This window comes from Cajanus cajan, chromosome 7 (genome assembly GCF_000230855.2).
Source record: "Cajanus cajan strain Asha chromosome 7, NIPB_CcT2T_4, whole genome shotgun sequence".
NCBI classification, from domain to species: Eukaryota; Viridiplantae; Streptophyta; class Magnoliopsida; order Fabales; family Fabaceae; genus Cajanus; species Cajanus cajan.
This window is the reverse complement of record NC_138523.1, coordinates 422,253-442,241: the sequence shown is the minus strand read 5'-3', so window position 1 is coordinate 442,241 and position 19,989 is coordinate 422,253. Positions and strand designations below refer to the sequence as shown.

At 33.7% G+C, this 19,989-nt stretch overlaps 1 protein-coding gene across 1 annotated transcript; it reads right to left on the bottom strand.

Moving 5' to 3' along the window:
• Positions 1–236: 236 nt before the first annotated feature.
• On the bottom strand, positions 237–3,444 carry LOC109800836 (3-ketoacyl-CoA synthase 11). The gene is made up of 2 exons (XM_020361742.3): positions 2,528–3,444; positions 237–1,252 (listed from the first exon to the last, which is right to left on the bottom strand). The coding sequence occupies exons 1-2, from the start codon at positions 3,293–3,295 to the stop codon at positions 464–466; spliced, it is 1,557 nt and encodes a 518-aa protein (XP_020217331.1). The 5' UTR covers positions 3,296–3,444; the 3' UTR covers positions 237–463.
• Positions 3,445–19,989: the final 16,545 nt, after the last annotated feature.

The window sequence follows — 19,989 nt, the reverse complement described above, 5'->3', positions numbered from 1 at the left end:
AAATTCTCCATGCATGTTTGAGATTTGAGAATCCATACAGGTTCCCTTCATTATGCCAATTGAGATTTATCAATATAGACTGAGGCTGTTATTTGGCTCAGCTTATTTCGTAGATTCCCATTAGCTATAGCCCCAAAAAGCCAACCCAAAACTGACAAACAACAATATCAATGTTTTAATCAAACTTTCCCAATTCCCAATTTTCAGTTCATAGAAATCAATTGCATAACCTTAAATAATGGAAAATTCAATTGTTACATTTATTGAAAAACAATGAAATAAATGATCAATAGGGGAATAACTGTATGCACACTCCTTTTAACTTGAACACAATACAAGAGCAAAGAAATTGGCAAAGCTACAGGCAGTAAAGTAACGATCTTTTGTTCTATTTTTGCACATCTCCTAAGATTCACTGTAAACAAGTTTGTTGAACTAATAATACTAAAAAAAGATGTTTGATTTAGGATTTGGAAGCAATTGGTGCCACTTTAGGCACATGAACAGGAAACTGATGAATTTCATCCGTCCAAGGATTCTTCTCCTGGGCTGGATTGATGGTCCTCATGGCCCTCCACACAGCACTGTTGCACTTAAACCCTGATCCAAATGCAATCTGCCAAGTCCTGTCACCCTTCTTGATCCTCCCCTTGGATTCAGTGTAGGCCAATTCATACCACAAGGAGCTGCTAGAAGTGTTCCCAAACCTGTTTAGTGTCATCCTTGAGGGCTCCATGTGCCACTCACTTAGGTCAAGATTCTTCTCCAACTCATCCAACACTGCCCTCCCTCCTGCATGGATGCAAAAGTGCTCAAAGGCCAACTTGAAGTCTGGGATGTATGGCTTTATATTCATCTTGAACACTTTCCTTGCAACCAAGGTGGCAAAGAAAAGAAGCTGCTCTGACATGGGGAGGACTAATGGGCCAAGTGTGGTGATGTTGGTCTTCAGAGCCTCTCCTGCCACAGCCATCAAGTCCTTTGAGAGTGCCACACCAATTCTCTTTGTCTCATCTTCTTCTTGGAAGACACACCCATAGGACCTGTCATCTGCTCCCTTGTGAGTCCTCACTGTGTGGACTAGCTGGTATTTGGCGCGGCCCCGGTCGCTGGAGCGGTTTGAGAGAAGGATCGCCGCTCCTCCCATTCTGAAGAGACAATTTGAGACTAGCATTGATCGGTTGTTGCCAAAGTACCAGTTCAGAGTGATGTTCTCCATGCTCACTACCAAGGCATATGAGTTGGGATGGACCTGCATGTATATTTACCATCACCAATTGTAAGTAGTTTAGCTTTTTAATTAGCTGTCAATTAATGTAACAATCATAACGAATTGGTTTGAGTAGAATTAGACTTAGTATTCTGAAACAAGGTTTATGGTTTGGAAAAAATATAGTTGACATCTTCTTATAGATGGTCAATCAAATGTTCTAAAGATTATTAATTATTGATAAAGTTATTAAATACTTCGCATTCAGAATATAAAAAACCTTTGAAATTATAGATTATGAATGAGTATGTTTATGTATATAAATGGATTAGATGACATGTTAAGGTCATGTGGTTAATTGATTTGAAGAACTTGGTTTCCCTAACACGACAACTTGTGAGACAGAGACATAAAAGAAAAGGGTCCATATCTTTGGGAGGGTATTGATTAGGTTGGCTAACGTGACAAAACTTTCAACAACCTGTACGGTAAATACGGTGCTGTTATTCACACGGCATCATAAAGAGTCTCACTGTAATTAAAGAGATGCAGTAAAATTCGGCACCATTCCCCGTGGGTGCCAAACTGCCAATGGCATGCACCACAGAAGCAAAGTAATAATAAATCATATACTAGCTAGATACTGTAGCTAGCTGGGAAGTGAAATCAATTCTTTAATTGAAAGTTGGTATATCTTATACGCGTGTCATTTGATTTAACCACGTGTGTCTATATATAGAAAAAATCTCAATATTTATGGTTAAATTGAAAGTTGTTTTTAATTTAGACCATATCTACAAAATCAGACAGATATAAAATATTGTCAAGGGAAAACTCTTGTCATTATGAAAACTGAAAACTATAATAACAAATCATACAGAACATATATTTCAGCTGTCAAAAGTATCATGTGATAATTCTTTAACCATTATGAACTATTAGTATCGGCGTAGATAAACAGGTACGAAAAGTTAAGTTTGATCTTCGTTATTATTATCAATAAAAAATTTTATTAATAAAAAAATTCAAATATTATGGTGTCATGTGAAATTTAAGCATAAAAGATAGAGAAGAAAAATTATGCACGGTGAGTGTAGAATAATTTTACATCGATATTTAATCAGAAACATCATGAACAAAAAATTTGTTAATTTTTACGATAATTATTTTAAAAGTGATATAATGATTGAAGAATAGATGAACATTAAACTTAAAAAGATATATGATGAAGTTAGGATCCTTAATTAATTATAACTTGTTGTTAGCATATACAGTAGGTGCATAGTTTTGAATTTTGAAAGAGACATGGAAATAAACCTGGAGGAGCTGCTTGGCAAGGTCAATAGAGATGAGTCCAGCACTGCAACCCATGCCACCAAGATTATAACTGAGGATATTCCCCCTGAGTTTGTAGTGATTAACAACCATGGCAGAGAGTGAAGGTGTGGGGTTGAAGAGGCTGCAATTGACGACCAAGATCCCAATATCCTTGGCCTTGACCCGAGTCTTTGCGAGAAGCTGATCAATGGCTCCAAACATGACTTCCTCAGCCTCTTTTCTAGCTGCAGCCATGCATGGCTTTGGTGGCAAACTCAGGATTGCAGGAGGAAGATAAGTATTCTGCCCCAAACCAGACCTCTCAAGAACCCTCTTCTGAAAGGAGAGATTCTCCTCAGAGAATGACCCTGTGAGACCAGACTTCTCTATGAAAACCTCCCTTGTGACTTTGCAATCATCGTGTGGCTTGTAGCATGCAAAGTCCACCAAGTACACACCCCTTGGACGTGTCATGAAGTAAAGGGTTGCTATGAACACTATCAGGCCCGAACATGCTGTCACTAAGACCAAGTTGAACTTGAGATTCTCCCATAGTTGGACAAAGTCTTTGATTGAAAGGGTTGATAGATGAGCTGAAGCTATGCCAAGGAGGGGTATCAGCATGAGGTACATGGCGTTTGAGATCACGTAATGGTACCCTAGCTTCACGTACTTTAGTTTCACAGACAGCAGAAAATTTGGAAGTTTGTTGTTCCTTCTTTCATTTGCTGGTGAGTCATGGTTTTCATGATTCTTCTCATCTGCCATCGAGGAATTAACGCTAGTATATGCTGTTTCTGTACTTTGATCTTATTGAGTTGTAAACAATGGGAAAACTTTATATGGTACAAAGAAGAGTGTGTGTGTGTATGTGTTTTTGATACGTGAATGGGTTGCAAAATATTGGAACATGGCATGGTTTTAAAGGGTGTAAGTGGGAAGAGAGGGATGGGTAGTGGATACAACTACCCCAACGAAATTTTAATTGTGAACATGTATTGGCATTCAATTCGCCAACGCGCGTCTTTTATTTATTTATTTATTATTTTATGCACAAGAATTTATTAGTTGATGAGATTCATTGTTATTCACATCTTAATTCGATTAGTCATCATATAATATAACATATAATATTACTTTATTGCTAATATAACATTATGTTGTGGACAAGTAAAATAGTTGATCATACAATATTAATCGATCATTCAATTGCTTATTACACTTCATAAATTATTTATTTGACATATTATGTCATGTCACTAAATAAACGAATAACAAATAAAATTTAGAAAAATATTGAAATTTGTATAACAAAATGTATAATTTTAAAAATTACAAAAGAAACATTATAAATTACAAAATATGACTGCTTAAAGAAATAAGTGAACTCAGCATTTATGTTTTTATTAATTAATTATTTATTACAAGTATTTGATATTGATCAATGATTAAATTAGCAAAGCAAATAGACGGATGTGAGATTGGTGAGACTACCGTTTCTCGGGTCAAAACCGTATGTTGTTGGTATTGGTGAACTATAAACAGGATGTATGTGTGTGAAGCTTGGTTTTGGTCATTTTTTTTTATACATAACTTTTGTCGTTTCCCTTTACACTTTTGTAAGTGAAGCCTCCCTTCTAATTAGAGATTTATATGCACCCTTTCCTTTTTTAGCATCTCCACAAGAGTTTAGATATTGACTTATATAAATAAGTTTGTATTAAAGTTAAATACATTAATAATGTAATTAAAAAGAATTATACTATCATCGATTTTTTCATGTATAGTATAAGATTAATATATATTTTTTTTATAACTACTTTACATATTCTACATATATACAATAGATTTATAATAATTAATATTGTAAACATTTTACAGTTCAAAACATAAAACTATTTACGCTCATTTAAGTTTTGTGTTTGTTTTAATGGAGAAAATATACTTTTTTATATTATAACATATAATTATAAAATGTTTAGCAAACTTATGTTATCAATGCTTATATGGATCGATATAATGCACGCTACACTTGAAATAAAACAAGTTTTATTTCATAAAATAAGTTTCTAAAGACGGCTTATCTCTCAAAATATAAAAAATGCTTTATAACATTCTTTTGTTCCCATATTTATATAAAAGTAATGTTGATGTGTGTAACCGATACAATTTTTTTTACATGCTCTCTTATTAGTTAATTAAAATTTATCAAAAACTACAAAAAAGAAAAGTTAGATTATACATTTTATTTAATAAGTCATACTCATAAATTTTTTAGTTTTCAATAAATTTTAACTTAAAAAAAATTAGAGAGGTGAGTTATTACTTATTATCATTCCCCACTAATAATCAAACAAATTTTATAAAGTAACCACCCTAAATATATACCACATAATATTAGGATTTTATACCATTGCGAATAATTTTTCGTTAATTATTTTAAGATTTACATATTTAATATGTCTTCGACATTTAAAACGCTGTTTTAAAAGTAAATCATAAAAAAATGATTTTTTTTTTATTTCATATGCTTTTCTCAATATTTCCTAATTTCTACATCATGCGTCCCGAGTATTTATTGGTTAAAATTATATCCAAACTGATCGGTAAGGTGTCAGTCATATATAAAATTAAAGACAGTAGAAATAGGTATATAGTCATTATTAAGCATTGATCACCTTCATCGATGAGCTAAAATAATTTTAATATACTCCAATATAATATAATGAAATTTACAATTTTTTTTCTTAATTACAAAACTATCTTATCATCATAGTTGTGACATTATTTTTATTTATTAGATTCGAACTTATACTAATTAATTTTTTTTTTGCAGTAATTTACGTAACTAACTAAGCTATACCTTTTGATTTGTGACATTTTTTTTTAAAAAATATTAAATAAAATCACATTAAATTTTAATTAATTATTTGAAATATGAAGAAAAAATAACACTTCAAACCATTCACGTGTATAACAACACAACTAAATAACACTTCAAACACGCGGCGGGAGAAAATCCCCTTAAAGGATTATATGTTCCAAGATTTATAAATATATATGCATAACCAGCAACTAAAAACAGTAACCTAAGCTAGTCCTACAAGTATACTACAAAATCCAAGAGATCATCCATCTTTGGCCCCTAACCCTCCACATATAGCCACCAACATGTCCATATCACTCTCCTCGAGCTATATCTAGTTTGTTCCCTTATCAAAAATATAATTATTATCTTCAACACAAAACAACATCAAGATAAGTTTGATATAAAAACATAAACATATAAATAACATGGTAATGTGTACAACAAAAGAATAACTCATATAACTTCAAGCCTCTAAGCTCACAACATTAAAACAACAATCTCACAAATGAAATCCATTAACAACCATAACACATCACAACACTCTACATCTCATGTTGCATACCTCACAACTACGTGTCAATTCACACCATGTGTCATTGCGTATGAACAACAATCAAGTTCTCCTAAAACGAGTGAATTACTCAACTTAACACTAAACAATAACAACTTTAGTCACTCAGGTATTGTTGCATAAACCCAAAAGGTATAATATCATTAGTCAAGTATATAACAACTTGGATGTAGGCCTATCACACAACATTGGTTTGCAAAAACCAACCCCTCAATGGATTTTGCCCATTTTTTACCTTGAAGACATTGCATGCACCCTTCCAACACTAGTTTGTGTTGCTCCCTAGTGGCCACTCTCGACTGATGTGCCAACTTAGCATCTAGATTCCTAGAACCTAAACATGACCATTCAACTTCAAGTATAAAGCAACTCACTTCATACCATTTTCACAATATTGTTTAAAGGAAAACACAACATTTTCAAGAAAACATGTCCACAACATGGACTGTGAAGTACTAGGTTCCTAAAGAACCAATCACCCGGTATCTCCCATTGAACAACTTAGTAAAACAACACAACACATCATTCTCCTATAGACCACCTTAAAGACTTTTAAAAAAATAACATGAATGAAGAGGATTAGGTCTTCCCAACATATGCACTCACAACATCATGTATTAGGGACCTAAGTCTTCCCTACATTCACTCTAAATAAGATGCAAAAAGCATAACCAACTCATCACAACAACAACTACAATAGGCTTGTTCCCACAACAACATACATATTATCCGCAACATAGATAAAATAAGGTAAAACAACCATATTCCTTACACTCATAGGGCCCAAACCAAAAACCTCATATTCTCAATCTTGTGAGTAGTTTGGAATTCATCACTCATTCTCAATTGGAGCAAGCACAACATATTCCACTCATGAACATCACAACACTCATCTTCCTAGCCCCCAAAGCCATAGGAACACAATATATCAACACCAAAATCATTATTTGGAAAAATAGGGCTTTCATTAAGCGAGCCCCTTTTGCTCAACGAGAAACTACACAATAAGGGACATTTGTTTAGTGAGCTCCACTTGTTGAGCAACCTTCTTCACCCCACCAAGCTAAGGGCCAACACTCGCGTAATTGTCACCTTTGGTTAAGTGAGCCACTAGAACATTCCCAACATAAGGTCACCATTTCGTTGAGCGAAACACAAAGGTCACATGAGAATGAGCTAATATTAGATATTAGACCTATTAACGAGAATGACATTATTATGTCTTATGTTCAATTAAAAGCATATGGATGAAGTGATTGATTATCCTATGATAATTATGGTTGCAAAAAAGTTGAAATCAGATCATCAATTTATTCTTTTTTAATTTAGTAGCAATGATGTGTTGAGCTTTCCGTTGAAGTACTTTTGTTATAATTGTAAATCAGTTTCATTCAATCAACGGTCTCAAACACGACAAGTATACCGACCGTTCAAGTAGTAAAAATATCGTATCCACAGGGATTAGAAGGTAATATAAGCATTTATTGACTATTCGTGACTAAAGAATAATTCAAATTTCATAGTTTGTACAGTGAATTCAAAGTTGTGACTATTGGAATGAAAGTTGTAAATAAATATTGTTTTGTGAGTGGAAAAGGTAAGGAATGGTATTGTGGTATTGTGAGGTTGTGGGGGTCAGATTTCACCAAACGTAACACTAATGTATCCTTAATCTCTTGTTGAATTCATTGCTTAGTCAACCTAAGAGTTTACTCAAACCTAATCCCTTAGAGAAAGAGCCTAGGTGCGGATATTGAATATCAATCCCTTGAGTACCCAATATCTACACCCGCATTACGGGCTAGGGTTTAAGACTACTAATGGGTCAAGCTCTATCCCTAGATACAATCACCACTAGGCATATGTTTCAGAACTAGTTTCAAAGGTTATTTTCCAATACCCATGGAACCTTAAATCATGTAAAGGGTGATTAATCCAAAGCAAACATTAAGAATAGAAACAAACACAACAAAGAATAAAATAACATATATATATCATTAAAACCGTAAAGATTACAATAGAGTACGTTGGTTACATCTAACCCCACAAAAATTGGGTGAAACCACTCACAACAATGAGGGCAAATACAAAATAGAGATGGAAGAGGAAGTGAAGAACCGAAGGAAAGATCCGCACAAGGACGATTCCAAGCCCTGGGAATCCCTTCCGCAGCTCCTAGAGGCGCCCAATGTGAGAATGGGGGTTTCTCCCCTAAAAATGGCTTCAAATACGGGCCAGCGAGATCAGATTAGGTTTTCGCGCCCGGCGTGTAAGTCTTCTCGCCCGGCGCGTACTCTTCTGTGCACTTTCTGCCTCAGTGTAAGCCCGGCGCAATTTCCTTTTACGCCCGGCGCGATGTCTTCCAGAGAGTTTCAAGCACTCTCTGTCTTGACCACGCCCGGCACGTGTATTCTCTCGCCCGGCGCCATGGCTTCCAGGCTCTGTTCTTACCAAGCCCGGTGCGAGTCATCTTGCGCCTGACGCAATTTCTTCTCTGCTCCTTAGCCGCTTTAGTTTCCAATCCTATGGATCTTCAATCCTCAAGTTCCTAGCTCAATACCTGCACAAAAAATGAGGTGTATTAAGGTATTGTTAGCTAAATTTGGGTTAGTTATATCTGCACACAAAATGAACCAAAAAGAGAACAATTATATTGCAATGGTTCAGAGGATGAGTGGAATTCGTTCAATAAGTCTCATCCAAAAAGAGGTAAAATTGAGACTTAACAACTCCCCCAAACTTAGAACCTTGCTTGTCCTCAAGCAAAAGGTAATTAATCTAGTAGATAACAAGCAATGCAAGTGAGTCAAATTCTACATCCTAGTTCGCTTGTATTTTCTTTTCACAAGCATGAACCTAAGATGGATTTCCAGCCACAATTATTGCAATAGAACATGACAAGGGGCAAACAAAGGTTTCAAAAGAGATCAAAGAGCTGAGAAGAGTAAAGACTATTTGTGTATGCATCCTCACTAGGAAAGTGTTTCTCTCTATGCACACTAGTGTATCAGGGTGAGTGTTTCTCTCTAGTCTACTACTCACGCCACATGATTCAACTTTGCTCTTCGTTTCCAAATGAAACCAGTGGTAAAACAAATGCAGGCACTTATCACAATGTCTTTATTAGGGCAATTCTAGGTCAAGCAGGGTCAAGCAGTAGCAGTTTTATGATTTTTCAAGGATTGAAGGTGCTATAGCTTAAGAGAGCAAATAAGATTTTACAATGATGTCCCTCTCCATACCCCATTACACATTTTGGCACATGCCCTTTTCCGGGTCCAAGCCATTAGCCTTATTGTTTTTGTTTTTCTTTTTTGTTTTTCTCTCTTTTTTTTTTTTTTAGTAATGGCTGACCACATACTTTCTTCTTCCCAAATTTCCTCATTCTTCAACTCCCCCAAACTTATTTGATGTCATCAATTTGCTCTCTTAACCAAGGCAAAGGTTATGGTTAATTTTTCATGGTTTGGGACAAGTGGAAGGTGTGGTGTTTAGGCTTAGGAAGGTATGGGTCAAGTGGAAAGTGGATATGGCTTTTTGGCTTAGATGGTTAACAAAATATGGAAATGTGAATGCCTTGATCATATAAGTGCACAACATAAGCAAACCACCAGGGAAACTCAAGCAAAGTCTATCATGCAACCTAAGTGTAGTTCACTCATAGGTATTTAGGCTCACACCTCACCCGGCTATGCATCCACAACTATCAAACTCAGCTCAGTTCTATGATCAACATTGAAACCCGTATGCAACTAGTCATGAACTAAAGATCTAATGTGACTTGAAAATGTCTAAGGTACACACACCATAAACATTAAGCAAACTATAATCCAGAATCGCCCACAAGCAAAACAAGTATCAACAAGATTAAAAACCATGCCAAGGCAGACTATTCACAAAAGAACTAACAAAGTAATCACCAAAAAGACTATATATAAAAACAGTTAAATACTAAAATTAAAAGACAGAAAAATAAATTACAATAGACAAAGGTAAACTAAGGTAGGCTCCATCTGCTTCCATCTATGGGGTCTAGTCATCATCATCTTCAGGGGCTGCTCCACCATCATCGGCTCCGTCTGCATCAGCAGCTCCACTACTCCCCCAAACTTAGGAGCTTGGTCCCTAGGCCAACCAGTATATGCCTGAAAGTCCTAGTAACTAGAAGTGGTGAAAGAGTATAATCATGAAAGAACATGGTGAGCATAACAATTAAACACAGTGATGACCATGCAATTATAACCAAGATGAAGAACATCCTTAGACCAAAATTAAACACAACAAACAAACACAAAGAAGCATGATTGAAAACAGATAAATATGGGGTATCAGGAGAGTGCGCGCCGGGCGCGACACAGGCGCGCCGGGCTTGTTATCAGTAAAAAAAATAATAGAGGTTTCAACTCTGATATCGCGCCGGGCGTGACTGATGTCGCGCTGAGTGCAGTTTCAATTGTGCCCGGCGTGGTGGTTCCAGAGACCATAAATCGAGTCTTGCACTGGGCGCGAGGTAAATCGCGCTGGGCGCGTAACCCTGATATGGTCAGTTTTTGCCTAAATTTTTTTTGAAAGAAGGCCTTATAACCACCCGGAAACAGAGTTACCTCATCTCTCACACTCTAAACAAAATATACCCTATATTTACTCATTCAAACATGATTCAAACACTTAACAATTAACACAAACAACACATAACACAACAACATATAACACAAAACATATATAACATAAAACAACATATAACACAATCCAACACATAATACAAAACAACACATATATCACAGAACAACATGCAACACAAATCTAAAACACAGTTCAGATCTCTGGGTTGCCTCCTGGGAAGCGCTTGTTTACTGTCCCGAGCCTGACGATGACCAACTTGAAGTGCTCTACTCTCCTTCTCCTCCTGTTGCTCTTGTTCCTCCTTGCTTTGTGCTCAATCTGAGGATTGCTCAGCAACTGCTCAGAGGAATTGGTCAATCTAGTTCACAGTACCTTGCATACAAGAGAAAGCAGAGGACTAGAGCGCACAGGTTAGCTTCAACAATTCATTGCCAGCACACAAATAAAAATAACAATAAAAACAAAAGAATAAGTCACAAATAGCTACAAATACTAAATCGCCATTCTAATCCCCGGCAACGGCGCCAAAAACTTGTTGAGTTTTCCGTTGAAGTACTTTTGTTATAATTGTAAATCAGTTTGATTCAATCAACGGTCTGAAACACGGCAAGTATACCGGCCGTTCAAGTAGTAAAAATATCGTATCCACAGGGATTAGAAGGTAATATAAGCATTTATTGACTATTCGTGACTAAAGAATAATTCAAATTTCATAGTTTGTGCAGTGAATTCAAAGTTGTGACTATTGGAATGAAAGCTGTAAATAAATATTGTTTTGTGAGTGGAAAAGGTAAGGAATGGTATTGTGGTATTGTGAGGTTGTGGGGGTCAGATTTCACCAAACGTAACACTAATGTATCCTTAATCTCTTGTTGAATTCATTGCTTAGTCAACCCAAGAGTTTACTCAAACCTAATCCCTTAGAGAAAGAGCCTAGGTGCGGATATTGAATATCAATCCCTTGAGTACCCAATATCTACACCCGCATTACGGGCTAGGGTTTAAGACTACTAATGGGTCAAGCTCTATCCCTAGATACAATCACCACTAGGATATGTTTCAGAACTAGTTTCAAAGGTTATTTTCCAATACCCATGGAACCTTAAATCATGCAAAGGGTGATCAATCCAAAGCAAGCATTAAGAATAGAAACAAACACAACAAAGAATAAAACAACATATATATATATATATATATATATATATATATCATTAAAACCGTAAAGATTACAATAGAGTACGTTGGTTACATCTAACCCCACAAAAATTGGGTGAAACCACTCACAACAATGAGGGCAAATACAAAATAGAGATGGAAGAGGAAGTGAAGAACCGAAGGAAAGATCCGCACACGGACGATCCCAAGCCCTGGGAATCCCTTCCGCAGCTCCTAGAGGCGCCCAATGTGAGAATGGGGGTTTCTCCCCCGAAAATGGCTTCAAATACGGGCCAAGGAGATCAGATTAGGTTTTCGCGCCCGACGTGTAAGTCTTCTCGCCCGGCGCGTACTCTTCTTTGCACTTTCTGCCTCAGTGTAAGCCCGACGCAATTTCCTTTTACGCCCGGCGCGATGTCTTCCAAAGAGTTTCAAGCACTCTCTGTCTCGGCCACGCCCGGCGCATGTATTCTCTCACCCGGCGCCATGGCTTCCAGGCTCTGTTGTTACCAAGCCCGGCGCGAGTCATCTTGCGCCTGGCGCAATTTCTTCTCTGCTCCTTAGCCTCTTTAGTTTCCAATCCTATGGATCTTCAATCCTCAAGTCCCTAGCTCAATACCTGCACAAAAAATGAGGTGTATTAAGGTATTGTTAGCTAAATTTGGGTTAGTTATATCTGCACACAAAATGAACCAAAAAGAGAACAATTATATTGCAATGGTTCAGCGGATGAGTGGAATTCGTTCAATAAGTCTCATCCAAAAAGAGGTAAAATTGAGACTTAACATGATGCATTACTAGATGTTAATTTTGTTTATAATATTTAATATAAAATTTTTAAATATTATTGTCAATTAAGTAAAAACCTATAGGGTCACACACATAGAGTAAACATTTAGGACAAAATATTAAATTAAATATTAATTAACTGTGATTCAATTAATTGGCGGCAAATTTAATTAAATGGACGGGATATTGGACTTGTATTGAACATGTCTAACAAGGAGGAAAAATAGGTTAACAACAATCTATTAATAGACAGGTTAGCATAATCACTCCTATGCATATTTTCTAAGAGAGAAAATAGGTAAGAGACTCTAAGACTTTTGTGAAAGGCACAAAACTCTAACCTTGTCCACTCGTGGCTAGCACCAAAACCTCACCCTCTGCATAGCTCGTATAGACTGATTAGAGGCACCATACCTTTTGGTGCTCGGTGATTAGAAGAAAGAAGGCTTTCATTCTTCAACTGCATAGAGGAATATCCAAAAGGCATAAAGCATGTTATAAAGGTAAAACCCTAGACCCTTAGTATGATTTTTGTGTTTAATGTGATCCTAGGAAAGAATATTCCCACTTATAGATTCCATTTTTTTGGAAATTGTTTTTGAATACTACCTATGAAACTCCAATAAAGACCACCTTGTTTAACAACTCAACCTATCCCACGTTTAGGGACCACTCATCATTGAGCAAGACCACCTTGCTGAGCGACTCACACTCACCCCTTCGAGGGACCTATACTAGTTGAGAAAGCCCTTCTCACTCAATAGAGCTTCATCATTTTCATTAGGCTTTGTTGGGCGAGAATTCGATTTTCAGCACTTAGGTTTTTAATCTATGAAGACCCTCCCACCGATGTTCATCTAGTAAGCAATAATGCTTTACAACTACAACGTGCAAGGCACTTCCAAGCCTCATCTTCCACATGCAATCTAATAAAGAGCAATTAACCAACATAGATTCAACATATCTAGCTCATAATAATACATGCAATAAGTTTTGGGGCTCCAAAAACCCAACTCAAGGACAACTTAAATCACAACAATTCTCTCAACAAGACAACATTAAACAACAACAAAAATAACAACGTTTATACAATATGTATAAGTTATAATTAATATTTTCTTATCTCAATCGAGTTCCCCTATCAATAAGAATTAAGGTAGAAGAGAAACTTCCTTTAAAACTCCCAACTAATGCTCCCACAACTTTGATCCTCAAGATCTTAGCTCCACAATCTTCCTTTGACTTCAAGATATACCAATCTCAAGCTTTGGGAAAGATCCATAGTCTTAGGGACAATCACAAGCTCAAACAACAACCTAAAATCTCATAGACCTTTTCTCTAACTTCTCTCTAGAATTCTAAAACACAAAACTTGTGAAGTTTCCTTTTCAAAATTTCCTTATATAACTCAACCTCCTTAGATCAACTCTTACACACTTAAACTATATAATTTATAACTCAAGCTAAGGTTATCTTAACACTAACCGACCCCTTACGGTAGACAAAATAGCATAAAACAACACAAAACAATACACATAAATACATATATCACAAATATACATATTTATGAAAAATATAGTATTACAATTAATCTTAACATAAAACCTTTAAAAAACAAATCCAGCGTGATGTCTTAGGGTGGTTTTTCTTAACACAATTTAGCCTTCATTTGATAATGTTTATAATGCATTTAGAAAAACACAGCTACAAAAATACTTATTCTATTTGTTATTGATCATTAAAACTATTTCAAGAGTTATGTTGTGTGGTAATTCAGAAATAAGACATGTGTAGGCATAGGTTGCAATGCAAATTCCATTATTATTTTAATAAAACCAAATCACCTCATTACGTATATATACTACTATCATTAGCAATAGGGATTGTTTATGTTGCATCGATTAAGGAAGAAGAAGGAAACATAGTAACATGTTTTGGACATTCCCAAGTATTTATTTTCTAAAACTTTCAACTAGGACCTAAATATCCATGATGGGAACATATGCTTGTGGAGGGACCATCCTCTAACCATATTTATCACACTAGAAAAAGACCAATGGGCTTTTCTTGAATCTAATAATAAATCCTTCCTTTAGAACTTCCTTTGTATTGTAGATAGATCTTTATAGAAATGAGTTACTTAGTTTAACCATAAAATAAAGAATTCACTAGATATTGTTCAACTTATTAATTGGTGAGACTAAATCATTTTGTCCATATATTTGAATGATCCGTCATATAGATTTACAAACATTCACCACATACATATATACATACATATATATAATATGTATGTATAATGACTTAAGTGAGAACACTTGATTTATAAAAGCATGAGGGTAATTAATAATAATCTTTAAATCAAAATAAATGATTTAAATTGAAAGATTACAAATAAAATTATTATGTATTCTCATCATATATGGTTATTCCCTATCTTTATCATTATTGTTATTATTGTCATCGTAATCACTATTATTACCACTACTATTTTCACACCACCACCACCGCATTACTATTATCATGGTCATCATCAATGATGATGATGTGATAATAATGATGGTAACACGATGGTTTTTACTGCAAGGCCATTTGGGCCTTTGCCTTATGCCAAAAAAACAATTTATGTATACATTATAACTAATTTTCATTTATTGAATTTTATATGTAAAAACCTAAACATAATTCATTATTAATATTTAAAGAAAAGAAAAACTATGAAGATAAAATATCAAATAAAAAATTTAACTATAATTTTGAAAAATTAAAAAGATTAATATAAAAATAACAATACTAGTAAATAATTTTACAACTTAAAATGATAAATAAAAAAAATCAATACATAGTGTTATATTGTGTTTTAATTTTTTTGTTTTAGGCTCAAAATTCTTTTACATAACTTTGGTTGACAACATTGGTTGTAGTGGTAGTGACAATGACGATTACAATAAAATTGGTGACAATAATAATGATAAAAACAACTATGATGATGATAATACATTATAACTATATTTAAAATATTTTAATCTAAATCGTTTATTTTAATATAAAAATTATTATTAGTTTTCATATAAATATATATCCTCACTTGAGTTTGCCCTATGTATAAAGATACATTTTCATTAATTGTAAGTCTTGAATGAAGATTTTCAACGATATATAGTAAAAATTGGAGATAGCAACCAACCTAACTTATTTTGGCTTGCTCAACAACAACCATCCTGAAAAAAATGGGATAAGATGGTTGATTTGCAAGTTAAAAAGGGGCCAAAAATATTAGTCCGCAAAAAATAATCAATAATAATAATAAGGCATTTGCTATTATAAAACTGTTAATTTTTACATTATTCTATGGTAATGGTATGTTATTCTTTCTTCAACAGAATATAACTTTAGCTGAATTTAGCTAAAAAGATCGTCCATTATGTTCACCGGTGGTACTCCCGTCAAAAGGAAGAAATTCATTTCAACCAAAAATGTATATTCACTAGCAACCATAGATTTATAAGTACGACAAGATAAATATTAGACGCATAATACAATTATACAAACCGTAGTCACTTTTGTTAAAATAGAAGATTACATATTTATCACTCAATTCCATTTGCCAATCCCACCCAACCCAACATAAAGCTACACCAATATTAAAGTCTCACCCTCACACACGTGACCCACCCTAACCTTAAAAAATAATATTTAAAATTCAAACTGAGGAAACCAAGATATCCATCGAACTTCTTTTTTATAATTAAATTTTTTTTTATTCATGAAAATGCAAATCTAAGATTACAAATTTAAAAGCTAGCATATATCGTCAACATTCATTCATAAAGATTACAAATTTAAATAAACACCCACATCAATTTATTTTACGTAAAGGTTTTTTTCTTTATGATGATTGCATAAAATAAAGTTGATTTTGAAGCAACGCAATTTATATCTAGATGTTTTTTATTTTAAAAATAAGTTAATTGTAATATTTAGTATAACATTTTTGGTTCAACTTTAATCAATGAATTCTGAAGTAAGAATCAAATCCTCAACTTAAAAAAAGTATTTAAACATTTTGATATTAGTTAATATTTGATGAGAATTGTAATTAATTAATTAAGGTGGTAGGAAAAAGAAAGAGAGTTAGGGTATTAAAATAGTGACAAGTGTGAGGCATGAATTGTTTGACTTTGGTATCTAGAAAGCGTGGCGAATTGAATTGATGAATCCAACAAACTCCTAACTATTTGATTCTTAAATGCAGAAGCTTCCCACCAAACACCCACCTATGGCCAAAGCCAGTTGTTGGTTGCAGTTGCAGCGTGTCAACGTCTTTTCCCATTTCTACAAGTAAATGAGACATTTTTAGGTTCATAGGGAAATTAATTACTAACTTTATTTGGACAATATGCCTCACACGAAACAACCTACCATATACTATTATTATCACTTTACCCCTCTTTATATATCACAATATCATATATTGCATTTGGTCCCATATATTTTCAACAGTAAAATTTTAATGTTCTAAACTTCAATTATTTCATTTGCTGCCTATCATATTGCTTGTCTCGGTGAAAGATAGTGAAAACAACTTTTCTCATTATTGCTTTCATATATATGTACACATGGACTTTTTTTTTTTTTTAGTCTTTATAGTTTCACTTATTTTATATTTTAGTCTTTATAATTTAAAATAGACTTTTTTAGTCCTTATATTTATATTTTTTAATCCTCTTAAGTCCCTATAATTTAGGATTGATCTTTGTAGAGAGAAAATACATCAGGGGGGGGGGGGGAGGTGAATGAATAGTGTCAACAAAAAAATATTTTTTCTGAAACAATGAAACCTTACGAGTGTAGCTGAAGAGTTAAGAAAAGAATAAACAATATTTTTATACTAGTTCATCTAAATAACCGAGACTATGTCCAGTTCTTGATCAACCCAATCAAGTTCCACTATCTTTCACAATGCTACAAAGTGTTTTTTTTACAATTCACTTTTAGGTCAATAACTTAAGTATTTTTTGACTTGCTTCTTCAAGCAATAACCAAATATTCTTTGAACACAAAGTCTCTCTAGGCTTCAATAATCAAGTATTCTTTTATAGTTAAACCTCATCAAGTTTTAACAATCAAATATTCTTTTACAGTTAAGCATTTTCAGACTCAAAACAATAAAACAAAGTTAAAGTTAGGAAACACTTTGTTGTTTCATCTTATTATTAAGACGTGATACAATCAATTAAGTACAAAGCTTTTACACAAAGAATGTATATAAATTTTTATAATTATTGTTCTTTTTATATGTGTGTCTTTATTCTTTTTAAATCTTCAAACTTCTTTATATAAGTGTTTCATGAAAATGATCATTGCACCTTAATCATCTCTCATAGGTTTATTTTGTTTGTCTTCATCTTTGTTCCTTATGGAAGGAAGTGTCCATTGGTATATTAAATATAGGCAATAAATATATTTTATTAAATTATCACTTCTTATCTTATTAGAAAAACTATTTATCACCTTTTTGGTACCAAAAGAGAGAAATTGTTGTGTGTGTCAGTCCGAAACAACTTCCTTTGAGACTTTACCTGTTTCGAGGGATTTACTTGTCCTTTCTCTAATGCAAAGCATGTTTGTGTTCCTTTTTTTTATAGTTTGAGAAGAAGTTTTTTCGATCTATTAAGGAATAACATAGACAAAAATAATTTGATTATCAAACATCATAAATGATATATATTAGATGTTTTTGCCTTATAGATGAAGTAATTCGTCCAAGAGTCTTACTATCAAAATAATCAATCGTCTATCAATATTCGTCTTATAGATGATCTAAAAATCTTGTTCTCTTGAAAAAAATTTGAGATTGTGATCATTAAAACTTATATCCAAAGGGACTCAAGATTGTCTTTTGACCTAATAATCTTTTTAGTCCCATTACTTGCCATTTTTTAATCTTTTTAGTCTCCATCATTATTTTTTTTAATATTCTATTTTATGTTGACTTGGTAGAGGTCTTCAATTTTGTGAGAGTAAAAGAAATGGTTTCTCAACAATCAACATTCTAGGTGAGGATACAAAAAAGACACAAAGCGTCAAAAGACTTGATATAACTCCAACAAAATAAATTTGTCATCAAACACAAAGTTGAATTAATAACTTTGTCACATTAACATAAAAGAGACAATGTTACAAAAAAAAATTAACGATAGGATTAAAAGGATTAAAAATTTGTAAATATAAGGACTAAAAAGATCTACTTAAACTATAAGAACTAAAGAGGATTGAAAAATATAAGTATAAAGACTAAAAATTCTATTTTAAATTATAAAGACTAAAAAGTAAAGTCAAACTATATGGAGTAAAAAATCATTTTAACCTTTTACTAATGTTAGACTACTAGTTTGGTTATGTAGCCTATGATTTCGAAGGATCTTTAATTTGTTGAAAGAATAATTATCTGTTATGGAGCCTATGTTCAAAAGATCCTTGTTGAAGGATCAATTATGGAGTTTACGGGTTTGGAAGATCCTTGTTGAGGGATTTGTGAGTAAAAATGATATCTTTGACTTGTGATTGAGATATACATGGTACAATTTTGAGTAAAGATGATGTGTGATAATAGAACTTGAAACTCAATAATGTTTATGATGTTATATAATTATGATATACATGTATCTCTCTTATATGATTATTTCTCTTGATATCAAGTTTACTCTTTTGTCGTATGTTTTAACTGTGATGATCGTGTCTTTGACACGAAAGCAGATAAATAATATTTTGATAAAGGTGGCTTGGAGCTATGAGAAGATCACCTAAAGATGATTGGAGTCTTGATATGTTGATATCTTGGTTGTTATATAGAGTTTTAGACCGATTATAAGGTGTTTAAGTTCCTTTTAGCTTATGTATATATGTATATTAGGAATGCCGTAATCTTATAAGGGAATTTGTTTTATTATGAGGCTCAAATTCTCGCAAGGGTATTAAGTATGCCTTTATCGTTGAATGTAGCTACCAAGGTTACCATCCCGACCAACGGAACGGGAATGGGATAAGGCCTTGGCCCTGTTAGGAAGTTAGTTAATTCAGGTTAGTTAGAAGTCAGTTGAAAGAAGAGCTAAATTAGATTTTTGCCAATTTAGCTCTATAGATTGTAATGTGTATAAATACACTTCATTGTGATAATAAATAAGTATTCATTCAGCAATTACTTTCTAACAATTGGTATCAAGAGCAAGGTTCGATCATTGAGGACCGTGATTGTAATTGATTGTGGTGATCAATTTGCAAGATTTTCAAGATTCCATGAGGTGTTCATCATTCTTCTCATTGGTCCGAAATTCTGATTAAAGTTGGTGAAAATGGCAACTAATGGTAATGGATTTAGGGGAAATTTTCTTGGTAATCTACCCATGTTGGATGGCAAGAACTGGGATAGATGGCAGGTGCAGATGAAGGTTT